General features: G+C 36.3%; 1 protein-coding gene across 1 annotated transcript; it reads right to left on the bottom strand.

The window, feature by feature from the left end:
• Positions 1-4,113: 4,113 nt before the first annotated feature.
• Positions 4,114-13,651, bottom strand: LOC110462208. Its single transcript, XM_021516060.1, has 5 exons — positions 13,582-13,651; positions 11,252-11,302; positions 9,619-10,899; positions 8,844-8,871; positions 4,114-4,504 (listed from the first exon to the last, which is right to left on the bottom strand). The coding sequence occupies exons 1-5, from the start codon at positions 13,606-13,608 to the stop codon at positions 4,245-4,247; spliced, it is 1,647 nt and encodes a 548-aa protein (XP_021371735.1). The 5' UTR covers positions 13,609-13,651; the 3' UTR covers positions 4,114-4,244.
• Positions 13,652-14,233: the final 582 nt, after the last annotated feature.

Here is a 14,233-nt window from a genome sequence, read left to right as displayed (position 1 = left end):
AATTCCCCTAAAATATCTGTTTCCCCTCTATTTGTCTTTTGCAGAGTCGTTAAACATCGCTTAAGGGATAATTTGCATTTGATTCGTACAGTGCAAAGTATCGAAGCTGTTAATGTATAATACAAACGTGGTTTTAGATACGAAACGAACTATGACCGTACCGTGCACCTTAAATGGTGATTTTCTACTCACTTCATGTGTGTATACCACCTTTCTAATGCGTTACACTTATCACATGATTTACACACAGTAAACAATAAACCATATATTATTATGTTTTTGCTTAATACGCCTTTGCATGTCCATATATTTTTAACGATCTCTAAGGTACATGGCTGTTTCATACTTATAACAACAAGCATGAAAACTCATTTTTACAGATATTTCTTGTTTTCATGTAAATACAAATATCGTTGAAAAAAACCCATTTATTCTAATTCATACAAACAACCTATACGATTGGTTTAAAGAAGTGTTACAGAGACAGAATGTTTTGTGTTTGTTTATATCAATTCCGGTATTTATTCTGTTATATCTTTATATATTTACCCTGATTGTCCAATGTTAAATTTACCACGTAAGGTTTAGACTCGGTCTCTATAACCATATTTGTGGACTGGTTCTGTCCCCATGTCTACATACTTAAGTCTTTTATAATGGTAGTTGTTTTCTCTGCTTAGCGTTCAGCATTTGGGATAATAGCAACACCTGGTTTACCTGTTGTCAGTTTAACGTGACCGGGTGAAAAACTGTGCTGGGTACCTTCGGTATGCAATTTCAGTGATGTAGCACTCTAAAGTTGGCATCAGATCCGTACTGTCGCAAGGAGGCATATATGTCAACATACCATGCCTCCAGTACACATACACACAAGTACGCATACATAACACATATGGAGTCACGTCCTTACACTACACATATGGAGTCACGTCCTTACATTACACACATGGAGGCACGTCCTTACATTACACACATGGAGGCACGTCCTTACATTACACACATGGAGTCACGTCCTTACATTACACATTTGGAGTCACGTCCATACATTACACACATGAAGTCACGTCCATACATTACACACATGGAGTCGCGTCCTTACATTACACACATGGAGTCACGCCCATACATTACACACATGGAGTCACGTCCTTACATTACACACATGGAGTCACGTCCTTACATTAAATACATGGAGTCACGCCCATACAGTACACACATGGAGTCACGTCCTTACATTACACACATGGAGTCACGTCCTTACATGAAACAAACGGAGTCACGCCCATACATTACACACATGGAGTCACGTCCTTACATTAAACACATTGAGTCACGTCCTTACATTACACACATGGAGTCACGTCCATACATTACACACATGGAGTCACGTCCATACATTACCCACATGGAGTCACGTCCTTACATTACACACATGAAGTCACGTCCATACATTACACACAATGAGTCACGTCCATTCATTACACACATGGAGTCACGTCCTTACATTACACACATGGAGTCACGTCCTTACATTACCCACATGGAGTCACGTCTTTACATTACACACATAGAGACACGTCCGTAAATTACACACATGGAGTAACGTCCATTCATTACACACATGGAGTCACGTCCTTACATTACACACATGGAGTCACGTCCTTACATTATACACATGGAGTCACGTCCATACATTACACACATGGAGGCACGTCCATACATTACACACATAGAGTCACGTCCTTACATTACATACATGGACGCACGTCCTTACATTACACACATGGAGTAACGTCCATACATTACACACATATGGAGTCACGTCCTTACATTACACACATGGAGTCACGTCTTTACATTACACACATAGAGACACGTCCGTAAATTACACACATGGAGTAACGTCCATTCATTACACACATGGAGGCACGTCCTTACATTACACACATGGAGTCACGTCCTTACATTACACACATGGAGTCACATCCATACATTACAGACATTGCGTCACGTTCTTACATTACACACATGGAGTCACGTCCATACATTACACACATGGAGTCACGTCGATACATTACACACATGGAGTCACGTCCTTACATTACACACATGGAGTCACGTCCTTACATTACACTCATGGAGTCACGTCCTTACATTACACACATGGAGGCACGTCCTTAAATGACATTAGGACGTTAAACCCTGCTTGTGTTTATGTGTCGACGTATCATGTATACTTTGGTTACACTTATGATGTAGTCTGTAATGTTATTGTTCGTATCTTCTGCCAATATTTCTTACGTCATGTAGTGAATATATTTCCATTGCTTGCTCCTAATGGGTAGTAAGGCGAATAAGCATTTTGTATTTTTGAATGGCAGACATCTATCTTTCTGCATGTGAGGTCCCTGAAAGTTTGTGACATAATGCCTTACTTATCTCCCTAAATATATTACACGCTGATATCGTTTATATTATACAGAAAAGAGTATAGTAATGTTTATGCAAAGTATTAGCTATTTTAATAGATTGGCCAAGTGCAGATATGAGACAAAATAAATATTGGAGACGATCTCGTAATGTACATTTATAAAAGTAACTGTTATGTACGGCTTGACATTTATAGTAATGTTTAGCGTGATATTAAATACATATTCATGAATTACTTTATAATATCTCGATGCGATCAGTTAATTTTATTATGCGTAAAGGCTGTTTTATATTGTGTTGGACGATTATTTTCATTTGTATATGTACATGCGTCGCCCACCGGTTCATAACGATTCATCTTATGTAGATGCGGCGTTGAGTCACATTTAACATAAACATCTAACAACAGGTTCACATTACACACTTGTTCAGTAAGATTTATATAATTGAATGAGAAAATATTTTCTTTATTGCTATAAATGTACATTTCTGTATATTTGTAATTGAACGTTGAGCCAAGTGTTCTTTTGCTCCATGATATACCTGTATGAGTTATCCCCCTTTGTGTATATTTTTATATTGTAATTTTTAATAACAGTATATATTTTCTTGACGTCTTCACAGAAGCTACTGTAATATGAATACCTAGTTCACTGAGGATGGTGCTACTCAGGTACTATCGTTATACTGTAGAACATTACTTTAAAGCTGTCCGATGATCGAATTTACTCATCATATGTTATCATATATATAAGATCTTACACGAGTACAGATGAAAAACTCTTAAGAATCGTTTCATAAATCTCTTATGAAAAGAAAAATAATATCATATTTTTCATGACATACTCATGTATTTTTGCGATTATTGCGAAAAACAAGTTTTTTTCTGGGTCATTCTTTAAGTCTGAAATAATATAATCTGTGTGTCTTTAACTTCACGTACTGAACTTGGAATTAGTCGTATTACGCAAAACAATATGTTTTAAGTGTAAACATCTCACTGAAAGGTTATAACCAACCTATGGTAGAACACATATGACATTCCAATTTGTTTAGCAAACTCTGTTATCTTACCAGAGGTCCAGACAGATATCGCGAAAAAAAAGAGAAAAACAATCTAGGTGTATCTATGAATCGTCTTTTACGGTCAATTTGATACAGCAGGAAGGTTCTGATGTATCTGCTTGCGTCAGAGCGAGAGAATTAAGACAAAAATTCTGTTTTAAATTTAATATCCTATTTAGTAGTTATCTGTAGATTCTGTTCATAAAATATGCAATACTACGAAGGTTTTAATTATCTTATTCAACGAATAATGTACCTGTAGAATGTATTTAGAACTTTTATAATTGGAAACGCTCTAAATCAAATTACCCCCGAAATTCAGAATCTGAAACCATCACTGATACAAAATAGTACCCTCGTTTTTGACGTCCCCGTTATGTCACAATATTGATAGACTGTCATTATAGTATTGATATTTCCTCTGATATTACTTTATACATGATTTGCCCTTGCTGTAAGGAAACACGACTTTTTGTTTCTTTGAGGTTTATCATGTTTCATCCTCGTGAAACATGACTAATAGAAGAGAAACAAAGAAATGTGATAACCTTCAGTTAGGTCATTTAATAAAAAAAATATATGCCAAAAATAACCAATAACACAATCTTTCTACACGTGATACATTAATGGATTAATGAGGCCATAATTAGATACAATGTTGACAACATAATGTGACTATAGTACCCTCAACAAAAGAAAACACTTGTTTTAGTATATCACAAGACCACCGATACATAAAATTCAATCGTTCATGCAAAACGTCTGTAAAGGGTATATCCTGGCTCCGACTGTAAATGTCCACTGGCCGCAACAGTTGTGTAGAGAACACATATGACCTGTCCAATGACGTCATCGGTATCGGGCCTCGTGGCCAGGAGGTAACAGGCGCTATAATCCAGACACAAGGTAAAGCACATTAGCAGTGACTCACTCGTGGTGTTGTAGAATGGGGCTTCAGACGGCAGGTAGTCTTTGTATCTCAATGATAAGATGGACTGTCGATAGACGTCTGTAATGTAAAAGGTCAATTGATGATAACCATACATTTTTCCAAATAATAATTCTTATTATTATTATTACATGTTTAAAGGCCCAACACAGTATAGGTCATTAGGGCCAATAAATGGTCGGCAAAAAGAAAAAGAAAATACAGACATCAAATAAACGTAAAGGTTAAAAGACAAAATGACAATTCGAATATTGAAAGTGGCTATGGTGACTCTTTTATTAAAAAGACCAACAGCAACAAAATTTAATAAAAAGTGTTATATTGTAAATGGTTCCTGACACGCTATGTATTGAGGCTTGACTTCACGTTTCAGTTAATAATATTGGGTAATGTATGAATGACACATCCGGAGACGGGCAAAGACAACCTCGTCCTAGGGCCTCTCTCTAGCTAGGATGGCATTTACCGATTTCAGGTTAAATAGAATGTTATTTGATATCTACGCATTGATTCCAATTATTCAGTAGATAATGAAACATTTATGAACACACTCGTCTGACCAATGGACGGTAATCCTTATGTAAAAGTAAAAAAAAAGTAAATAAGGTGAATACCATTTTCCGAAAACAGCACAGTTAATAGTTTTTTTGAATTATCAACACAGAAGTATACACACGAGGTTGCAAAAAACATTGTGGTAAAATGGTCATTGTTTTGTATACATGTAATACAAGATATCATGTGTTCCCTTGGGGACATTTCAGTACATTGTTTTGTATACATGTAATACTACATATCATGTGTTCCTTTGGGGATATTTCAGTACATTGTTTTGTATACATGTAATACAAGATAGCATGTGTTCCTTTGGGGATATTTCAGTACATTGTTTTGTATACATGTAATACTAGATATAATGTGTTCCTTTGGGGATATCTCAGTACATTGTTTTGTATACATGTAGTACTAGATATCATGTGTTCCTTTGGGGATATTTCAGTACATTGTTTTGTATACATGTTATACTAGATATCATGTGTTCCTTTGGGGATATTCCAGTACATTGTTTTGTATACATGTAATACTAGATACCATGTGTTCCTTTGGGGATATTTCAGTACATTGTTTTGTATACATGTAATACTAGATATCATGTGTTCCTTTGGGGATATTTCAGTACATTAGTTGTTAGGTGTTTAATGTCCTCGCAACAGACAGGGTAATATAAGGACGTAGACATGGATCATGGAAGAAAAATAACTGGTTTTACAGTGGCCCCAAATTACTCGCCTTTAACGATACACATGCAGTGTGATACAGCAAGTGTATTTCAGTTTACTAATATCCCCTAAAAAGGCGAAAAGGAATAAAGCATCCCCGTTACTGCAGGGATGTGGGGAGGGGGACATTAGTCGCTTTTTCCGATCATGCATTAGGATTATACAGCTGGCCCACAAACTGCACGTGTTTTGCAGTAAAGATTTGATGTATGTATGGGTTTTTTTATCATTAAATATATGTGTAGACATTACGTTATGTTTATATCACTGTATCATTTTTCTAGGTCTAGATTTGTTTTAGAATTATGCTCATATTTTATTTCAAAATGTCTTAATGATAGGTGTTTTTTTTAATATGTTTGACAACACTCGCAATATTACCAGCATCTTTCTATAACAGTATCGGTCCAGTCGAAGGTATGTTTACATGATGATATACAAAACCATGACCATTTTACCACACCTTTGTACGCTCGCGTGTTTATACTTCTTTGTTGACAACCGAAAGTGTATGACGACACTTAACAAAACTTTTAATTTAACATTTAATTTTTCAAAACACGTTTACACCAACCTCTATCAATGTCTTCAACATTTTTATCACAATGAGGCAAGTACACCAACATACCCTTTCTCCGCCACACAAACGCACATGCACGCTGACTCAAAACACATAGGGAACATCCAAACATTTCATTAGGTGGTAATAAGACGTTAAACAAAATAAAATAAATTCAAATATTTTCCGTCTGTGAACTGTTTAGTGTAAAGCTTAAGTTAAAAACAATTAAAAAACCCATGAATAAGTAAATAAATAAAGGGAAGCACAATGTACTCGACGGTCCAAAGTATCTGACATTTCCAAATAACGCTTTCATTTTGACAATTTATTTTTCAAAATAATGAAAGCAAAAGACCATAGGTAGATTCTGTTCAAGTGTTTTCCCTAACAACATTTATTATATAGAATCAAGTTAAAAGTTAACTGAAATATATGATGGTATTTTCTTCTATACTTTGACTTGTATTGTTTTTGTATGGTTTAACGACCCATCGACAATGGGTGCCAACAATACTGTAAAAAGAGACATTCACGAAAATAAACACATCAACCAAAACTCAATAACTTAAAATATGTAAAGGATTAAAGAAATACATCAATATCGAACAAATTGGCTGCACAATATATCATATTTCATTGTTAAGATCAACGGAGTGTAATAACTAGTCATATATTAATTGCACAAAAACTGTATCGAATAATCTTTCCATAGACGGTACATCATAAAATCTGTTACGTATTTATATATTTTATTTGTTATACTAATTGTGATGTGTTTTTCTTTCAATGTTAGCCGTAGACAGCAATACTCAAGTACTCCACACTTGAATCATTTACATCACATAATTATTTAATGATTAGTTCATATACATGGAACGATTAATTCATACAAGAGGCCCAATGGCCTTAGCGGTTACCTGAGTTATATTATAGGTACTTGTAGCTCAATTTCATTGTTGAGATGCACAAAATGATGAAAACAACATGTAAACAAAGTGAAATACAATACTTGTCATGTCAGTGTCCAAAGAATTATAACTTAAAAGACTATTCAAATAATGTATTTTGCTATTGAGAATTATACCCTCTCTTCAAGGGAGAGCAGATAACATGGGGGATAGTGAAATTTACAAGTAAGGCAATTAAGGTAAATGAGTTTGATGAAGATTTTTTTTTAACTTTTAACCATAATCCGCATTTGGGCCCCACTCCTCCAGCCCCTTGGGATGGGGCAGTATCTTATTTTCTAATATCATCTAATTGACATCTGGCATCATAATCATTCCAACCAAGTTTGAATATTTTCCTGCTGAAAATGGGCAAAATCTATCCAAAAGTGTTATTTCCCTATATAAACTATAGTACATTTTACCCACTCCTCAAAGTAGCAAGGATGGGCCGGGGATACTGTAATTTACATTTTAAACAAAGCCCCTGATGGTCTTTCTATACATGCAGAAAAATTCACTGTAGTACCTCTGAGTCTGGAGGAGAAGATTTTTGAAATATTGATTAATTTTCCCTTTGGAGCCCCGCCCATGTCCCTAGGGTTGGGGCAGGAATCCCAATTTTACAATTTGGTACCATCTTCCTCCAAGGATGATTCTCACCAAGTAAGAATAATTTCCTACTGCAAATGAACAAAATATACCCAAAAGTTTTATTTCCCTATATAAACTATAATAAACTTAACCCCCTCCCCAAGGGAGAACGGATGGCCCGGGAATACTGAAATTTTCAATTTCAGTAAAGACCCTGATGATCTTTTCATCCATGTAGAGGAATTGACTGTAGTACCTCTGAGTCTGGAGTAGAAGATTTTTTGAAATATTGTTTAATTTCCCCTTTGCCCGCCCTGGCCCCTGGGGTTGGGGAAGGTATCCCAAGTTTTGAAATTACGTAGCCTCATCTACCAGGGATGATTCTGACAAAGTTTAAAAAAATTCTATCCACTGGTTCTTGAGAAGAAGTTGAACATGTAAAAAGTTACGCACGACGGACGAAAAGCGATCAGAATAGGTCACTTGAGCAAAGCTCATGTGACATACTAAAGACAATCTCGACATCATTAACATTAAAATGTTTCATCTCTACCAAAATTAAGCCAACAAAAATGGCGTCTTTTAAGCCGCTAGACTAACAGTAAACAAATATCCAAGCGTTACCGCAAATGTGTATGCCTCTTGATCAGTAAGTGTTTGTTCCACAGTATATTATTACGTTATCATTGTATGTGAATTAAATGTTGTCATTTTTTCAGTAAAAGCTTTATTTGTAAATTTGACTTCTATTTTTTCCTTACTCGTTATTGTTACATAATGCTGGTCAAATAATATTAGCAGCAACATACGAAGGTGTGACCAAAACTTTCACTAAAAAGTTATTTCGTCATTTACACTTAAACATTCGTTTTTCAAATTGATGCATGTGATAAAAATAGTTTTCTGAATCAACGTGCAGGACCTTACAATTTCATCGTAATATAAAGATTTAATAAATAATATATGTATATGGAGGTCACTTGGTTAAATTAAACATGTAACAAATAAATACTTACCAACGTTCTCCTCCTTAGTTGTGTTGATCTAAAACAAAATAAATAAACCATAACATTTGGAAAATGTTTTGGTAAGAAAGATATTTAAGTTCAAATACATAAGGGGCCGCAATGGCCAAGTGGTTAAGGCGTCTGACATTCTGCTACCACTAGCCCTCTACATGCACCACTGGTTCGCGGGTTCGGGCTCCCGTTCTACCGCACACCAGCCTACCTTGTCTCCGGCACACAAATACACATGCATGCTTACACAACACACACGGAGGAATGTCCTTAAATGACCTTAGTTGTTAATAAAACCAAACCTTGTCCTAGGGCAGGCAGGTTTTCAATACATACAGTAATCTCCCCTTAATTTCAATTAGGATATAATTTAGCGCGATCGGGCCAGGGTACTACATTTGAATAGGTGGTCGGAGGGTTAGAGCGACATTATAATGATAGAAAGTCCAGGGTTTAGCTCCTTGTTTGGGTCCGCTGTATTTTTTACTTTCAAAATAGTGTTATTTATTATTTGTTTCTTTTGTTTATTTCATATTTAATTACATATTTTCTTACAGGTTTCACAAGATAGTAGTTTCTTTACAGAGATTTATTAAAACTATAGTCATTTCGGAAATAAACGTTTTCAAATTTTCGTTGCAGTTTTTGTAAGTCGGTCGGGGACTTAATCTCAAAACTTTAAAAGAAAGCAACCTCAGATATTAACTGTTTCTGTATTGGCATTTTGCGTCAATTACGTACGAGTTTTTTCGCGGAAAACAAAGCTAAGTACCTGACCACGTGGCTCTCCTAAATATCGACCAATCGCTGTCTGGAAATGCTCCCCACCTCCGAAACCATGAACCACACCTGCTAATCTGGCCCAGGGCTGGTCACTTGACAGTGTATGTCTTCCCGCTGTGATGTCTTCAATTTCTGTCGTCAAAAATTCGCTGTCCGCTACGTTGTTCCAAGAAACGTGCGGGTCCAAATAAACCCCGTCAAACTGTACATGTTCCAAATAAATCGCCTCAACAACGATAAGCAAATTGTACTTATCCAAGTTCGAATCAAACGTCGCTGGTACACCAAACGTATACTGCGAGGACAGAAATTCAGGTGAAAACGCTAACGACATGGATGGATCGCCGTTAGTCCCGTCTATACATCGGGAACGACTGATCTGAGCCACCAGGATTGACTGATTCGCTGTAAGCAAGGCACCAGTGGAAGGCAAATCGAAATCATAGTAGGACCCCTTGCCTTCCAACACTACGGCGCTAGTGGAAACACCATCACTGATATTGATATTTGTAGCTATTGAAGTACTGACTACCCTGATAAACTCAGGCGTATATTGGTACGACGGTTTCTTAGCTACCATGTACTGACGACCAAGTGACTGTATTGGCGGAAGCATGACTTCCATGTGATCTCCGCTGGGATCACCAAGCTTTATAAATGAATGACCACTGAAAGCTGCCAAGTTAATATTGGCTTTGATGATGATCCCTGTCACATCTGTCGTTACAAGATGGAAAACTTCATACTTGTTTAAAGTTATATGCATTTTTGCAGTGTATGTGATGTTATCAAACAGCACTGTAATACCGTCAGGTAAATAGATCGATACCATACCAAACTCGAGAGCAACCACTCCTACAGTGGATCCGATGAAGGCAGGATTAGGTTTGTCCGATAACATTGACACTGCTACATACTCATTAGACAATACATCTGTCGGATACACAAGTGTTGAGTCCGTACTCTTGTGTTGCAGACTGGTAGCAAATAAAACAATGACGTCATCACTTGTAACGAGGAGAGATTTGTACGTCCTCTCAGATTCGGAGCTACTTCTCAGTGTCTCGGGAAGTAAGACAATTGTGACATTGCTGTTATACACTTGAACTAATAAATCAATATGTTCCTCGGAGAGCGCTTGGGGCGTTCGAATCCTCACAATTACTGGGACAGGCTGGGAGGTCGTCAGATGCAATTGTAAAGGCAAGCCCGCCTTCTTCTGATGCATAAACATCAGCACAAAGTCCGTTCCTGCGTTATCTAAACGATCCTGACAAAAAATATAAGAAAACTACGAGTCATGAAAATATTAATCAGTGATTTGATTAAAATGCATATACATGCACTACAACAAAATATCACAGCTTCAATAATCAAACTGTACAAACTAATAATGTTGCAGCTAATACTTTAATAAACATACCGTTTCTATAACAAACTTGGGAATGTTTTTGGACATTTCACAGATCAGACCGGCATTTGCATCGAAACTTTTTTTAAGTTTCCAGGAAGGATATTGCTTATTTTATCAATGAATTATTTCTATTCAAAGAATTTCGGGAAAAATAAATGCTTTACGTTTACAGTTATTTATTATCTGTTTGTTTTGTGAGAATGTTTACCTCCAACATATACAGGCCACGAACTGGACATATCACCATCAGTATGACTACCTGTAATTACAGAAATAATACCGTGATCATTGACAAATTAATGCAATGTATGAAAAAGGAAGTAACTGCAACATTTAAAGATGACATTTGAATTATTACATTCTTAATGGGCCTTCAATACAGAAACGGCCATTTGGGTAGATTAATGGTCGATACAATCATTTCATTGGACAAGACAGTAAATAAACGAACAAGTGGTGCCTATTATTTTGCCACTGTAACCTCGAAACTTTGTTGCAAAGGTTTAAAATAGGTAAGGGAAGTTTAAAACCAACAAGTGTAGCAATAGCATCGCGTTTGCAGCGCGGTCTGCCTATCATTGCCTGGTATTCCCAGCGTAATACAATTTGATATTTTGAAGTAAAATGATCTAATTATCATTTTCTTTAATGTGTTCTAGGGCGGTATATATAGCATGGACACCGGCAGAAAATATCGATGCATCATATGGTAGCCGGCATCAAATGGCGGCATCTGGTGCAATCATGGCCGCAGCGATCTTATGATCGTCTTTCGAACTTTAGTTTAATAAAAATATACAACATTTGATATAGCGCCATATCTAGCTAACATAAGCCACTCTTAAGCGCTTTACAGTACATTGATATACAATTAATATTATAAGCATATGCATTAATCAAAACAATTTTGAGGAACTCGCAGGAGCTGAGGGCCTCATCAGGCGCTAACTACTAGTGCTATGCAAACCTGGCTAATATCTCCGTATGTGTGTATACCTGCGAGTGTGCTGGAAATGTAATGTGTTCTGTTTGTAGTGGGACCGTGCTTCCAACGGTATTATTTATAGTGACACCTCACTTGAATGCTACAGCACATATGCCGCATCATCCGCATGTTATAATTTTGTGGGCAGGAGAAAAACACTTTCCCACAATATCTATGCGTACGACGACTGCGGGGATCGAACCCCGGCCAACTGCGTGGAAGGCCAGAGTGTTAACCATTCAACCAATCCTCCCATAACTCAATATCCCAACTGACGTATTTTAACATGACTGAACGTCCTTATATTTTAACTACGGGTTTTTAAATGATTTGTTGGAGTGTTAAGCTCTTGACACGATACAAACGGAGTCCACAGACGATTTGACCACTTAATCAGTGTTTTTGTCGGGGACTTTCTATCGTCTATATGCTCATTCCCAATTAAAACTTTTTCACATGTATACCTTATACCCAGAATGTGCAATTATATTCTGAAAAATTCCGTTCCGATTAGTATATTTTCTTCCCAAAATGAGATAAAGAGGTTTTATCCCAAATTCACGAAAGGAAATGAAGCAATGTCAAAGCACATTAAAATATTCGATCATCATAAAACAACAGAGCTGGTATGTTTATTTCTATTACTTAAAATACAATAAAATGTAAATTATAATTGATTAAGTTCCAAAAGGAAACAATATGAAATTTGATTAGTGTAGCTGTAACCTTTCGTCTAAAATCATTCACCTGACACAACATTGAAACGCTCCTTGCCAATCAATGTAAGGTAGTTTCACCTTGTATGCGGCGCACTACACGCATGCATCTTGCACACAGGGGAGACCGTCCTTAAATGACCATAGCTGTTGATAGGACGTTAAACAATACTAAACCAAAATAACCAAACATTAACGCAGGCATTGTAAATCATTTTAAAGAATATGCCTTTCGAAATAAACAAAGACTTGCGTTGGATATCTATTAAACTGTCGTTTTGAATTTGAAACAACAACAACAACTAAAAAAGTAATGATAGCTACATAAACCTCAAATAAGGGAGAACTCATCTCAGCAAAAGTTTTGGATTTTAGTTCATCATATGTTTTATGAATATACAATTACTGTGCAGTTTTGATTTACATAGTTTTGTTCGAACAGATGCAGTTGACCTTTTTTCTTCAAGTCAAAGAATTGGTAATTACACAACACTTCTATAAAGAAACTCGCTATTCGATTTCATATAATTTCAATAATAACCATTAATAATTTGTTGGAGAAAGTCTTAAGTACCTTAACGATTTTTAAAACCTTAATACAGCGCACAATTCCTAAAATTACATTGACAATTGACGAAGAAAAAGTGTTTTTAGTTAGTCATTTTCTAGGAGTATAAGGCCACTCAAAGAGAAAGCATGTGTGACCATTAGGACACATTTGTTTACAGAACAAATAACTTATAATCTTTTTCCGATATCGGGTAGAGATATCGAGTACTATTATTCGGTAACTTCACAAATACTGTATGATACGGATAGACTCTTCATTGTACCTACCTGGAAACTGAAACTGAAATTTAACATGGTGATCTCAACAATCCCGGCGTGTAGTATTTCTGTACTTCCATACGCAGTAAACATAATACGCTATGCGTTCATTCACTCCTGTGAGAAGATCGCTGTGCTTTTTTTTTATTCTACCGCGGCGGTAACTAGGATACGGTGATATCACCGTATCCTAGTTACCGCCGCGGTTGAATAAAAAAAATATTTAACGATCCCGGTAAATATTATGATTGCATACACAGCCAAGTCGGTATTGGTGGTAATGAGAATACCGTCCAAGATTAATCATTATGTTTACATTTTCAAATCACAATAATAATGTATAATCTTAGTTTTTTCATTTCTATTATGGGGACATTGAAGTAATTAAGGATATACCTGCAGTGCCCCTCTGAATGTGTTAAAGGCGACTAATGTGGGCACCTACAGAATCAAGGGGGGGACGTAGTGGGAACACAATTGATCTGCTGCCCCCATTGCAACACTTGGGATCTTTTTTCTTTTTCTGCCTTATTCATTTCCTACCTTCTTTCTTTATCCGGTGGCGTTTCCCTATGGATCCACAATCATAAACTCTGGCTGCTGCAAGGACGTTAAACAAAATAAATCTTTCAATATCCAGATGTACACTACAATGAATTAT

Source organism: Mizuhopecten yessoensis, unplaced genomic scaffold (assembly GCF_002113885.1).
Source record: "Mizuhopecten yessoensis strain PY_sf001 unplaced genomic scaffold, ASM211388v2 scaffold10759, whole genome shotgun sequence".
Classification (NCBI taxonomy): domain Eukaryota; kingdom Metazoa; phylum Mollusca; class Bivalvia; order Pectinida; family Pectinidae; genus Mizuhopecten; species Mizuhopecten yessoensis.
The sequence above is the reverse complement of the archived record's forward strand: the minus strand, read 5'-3'. Positions and strand labels throughout refer to the sequence as shown.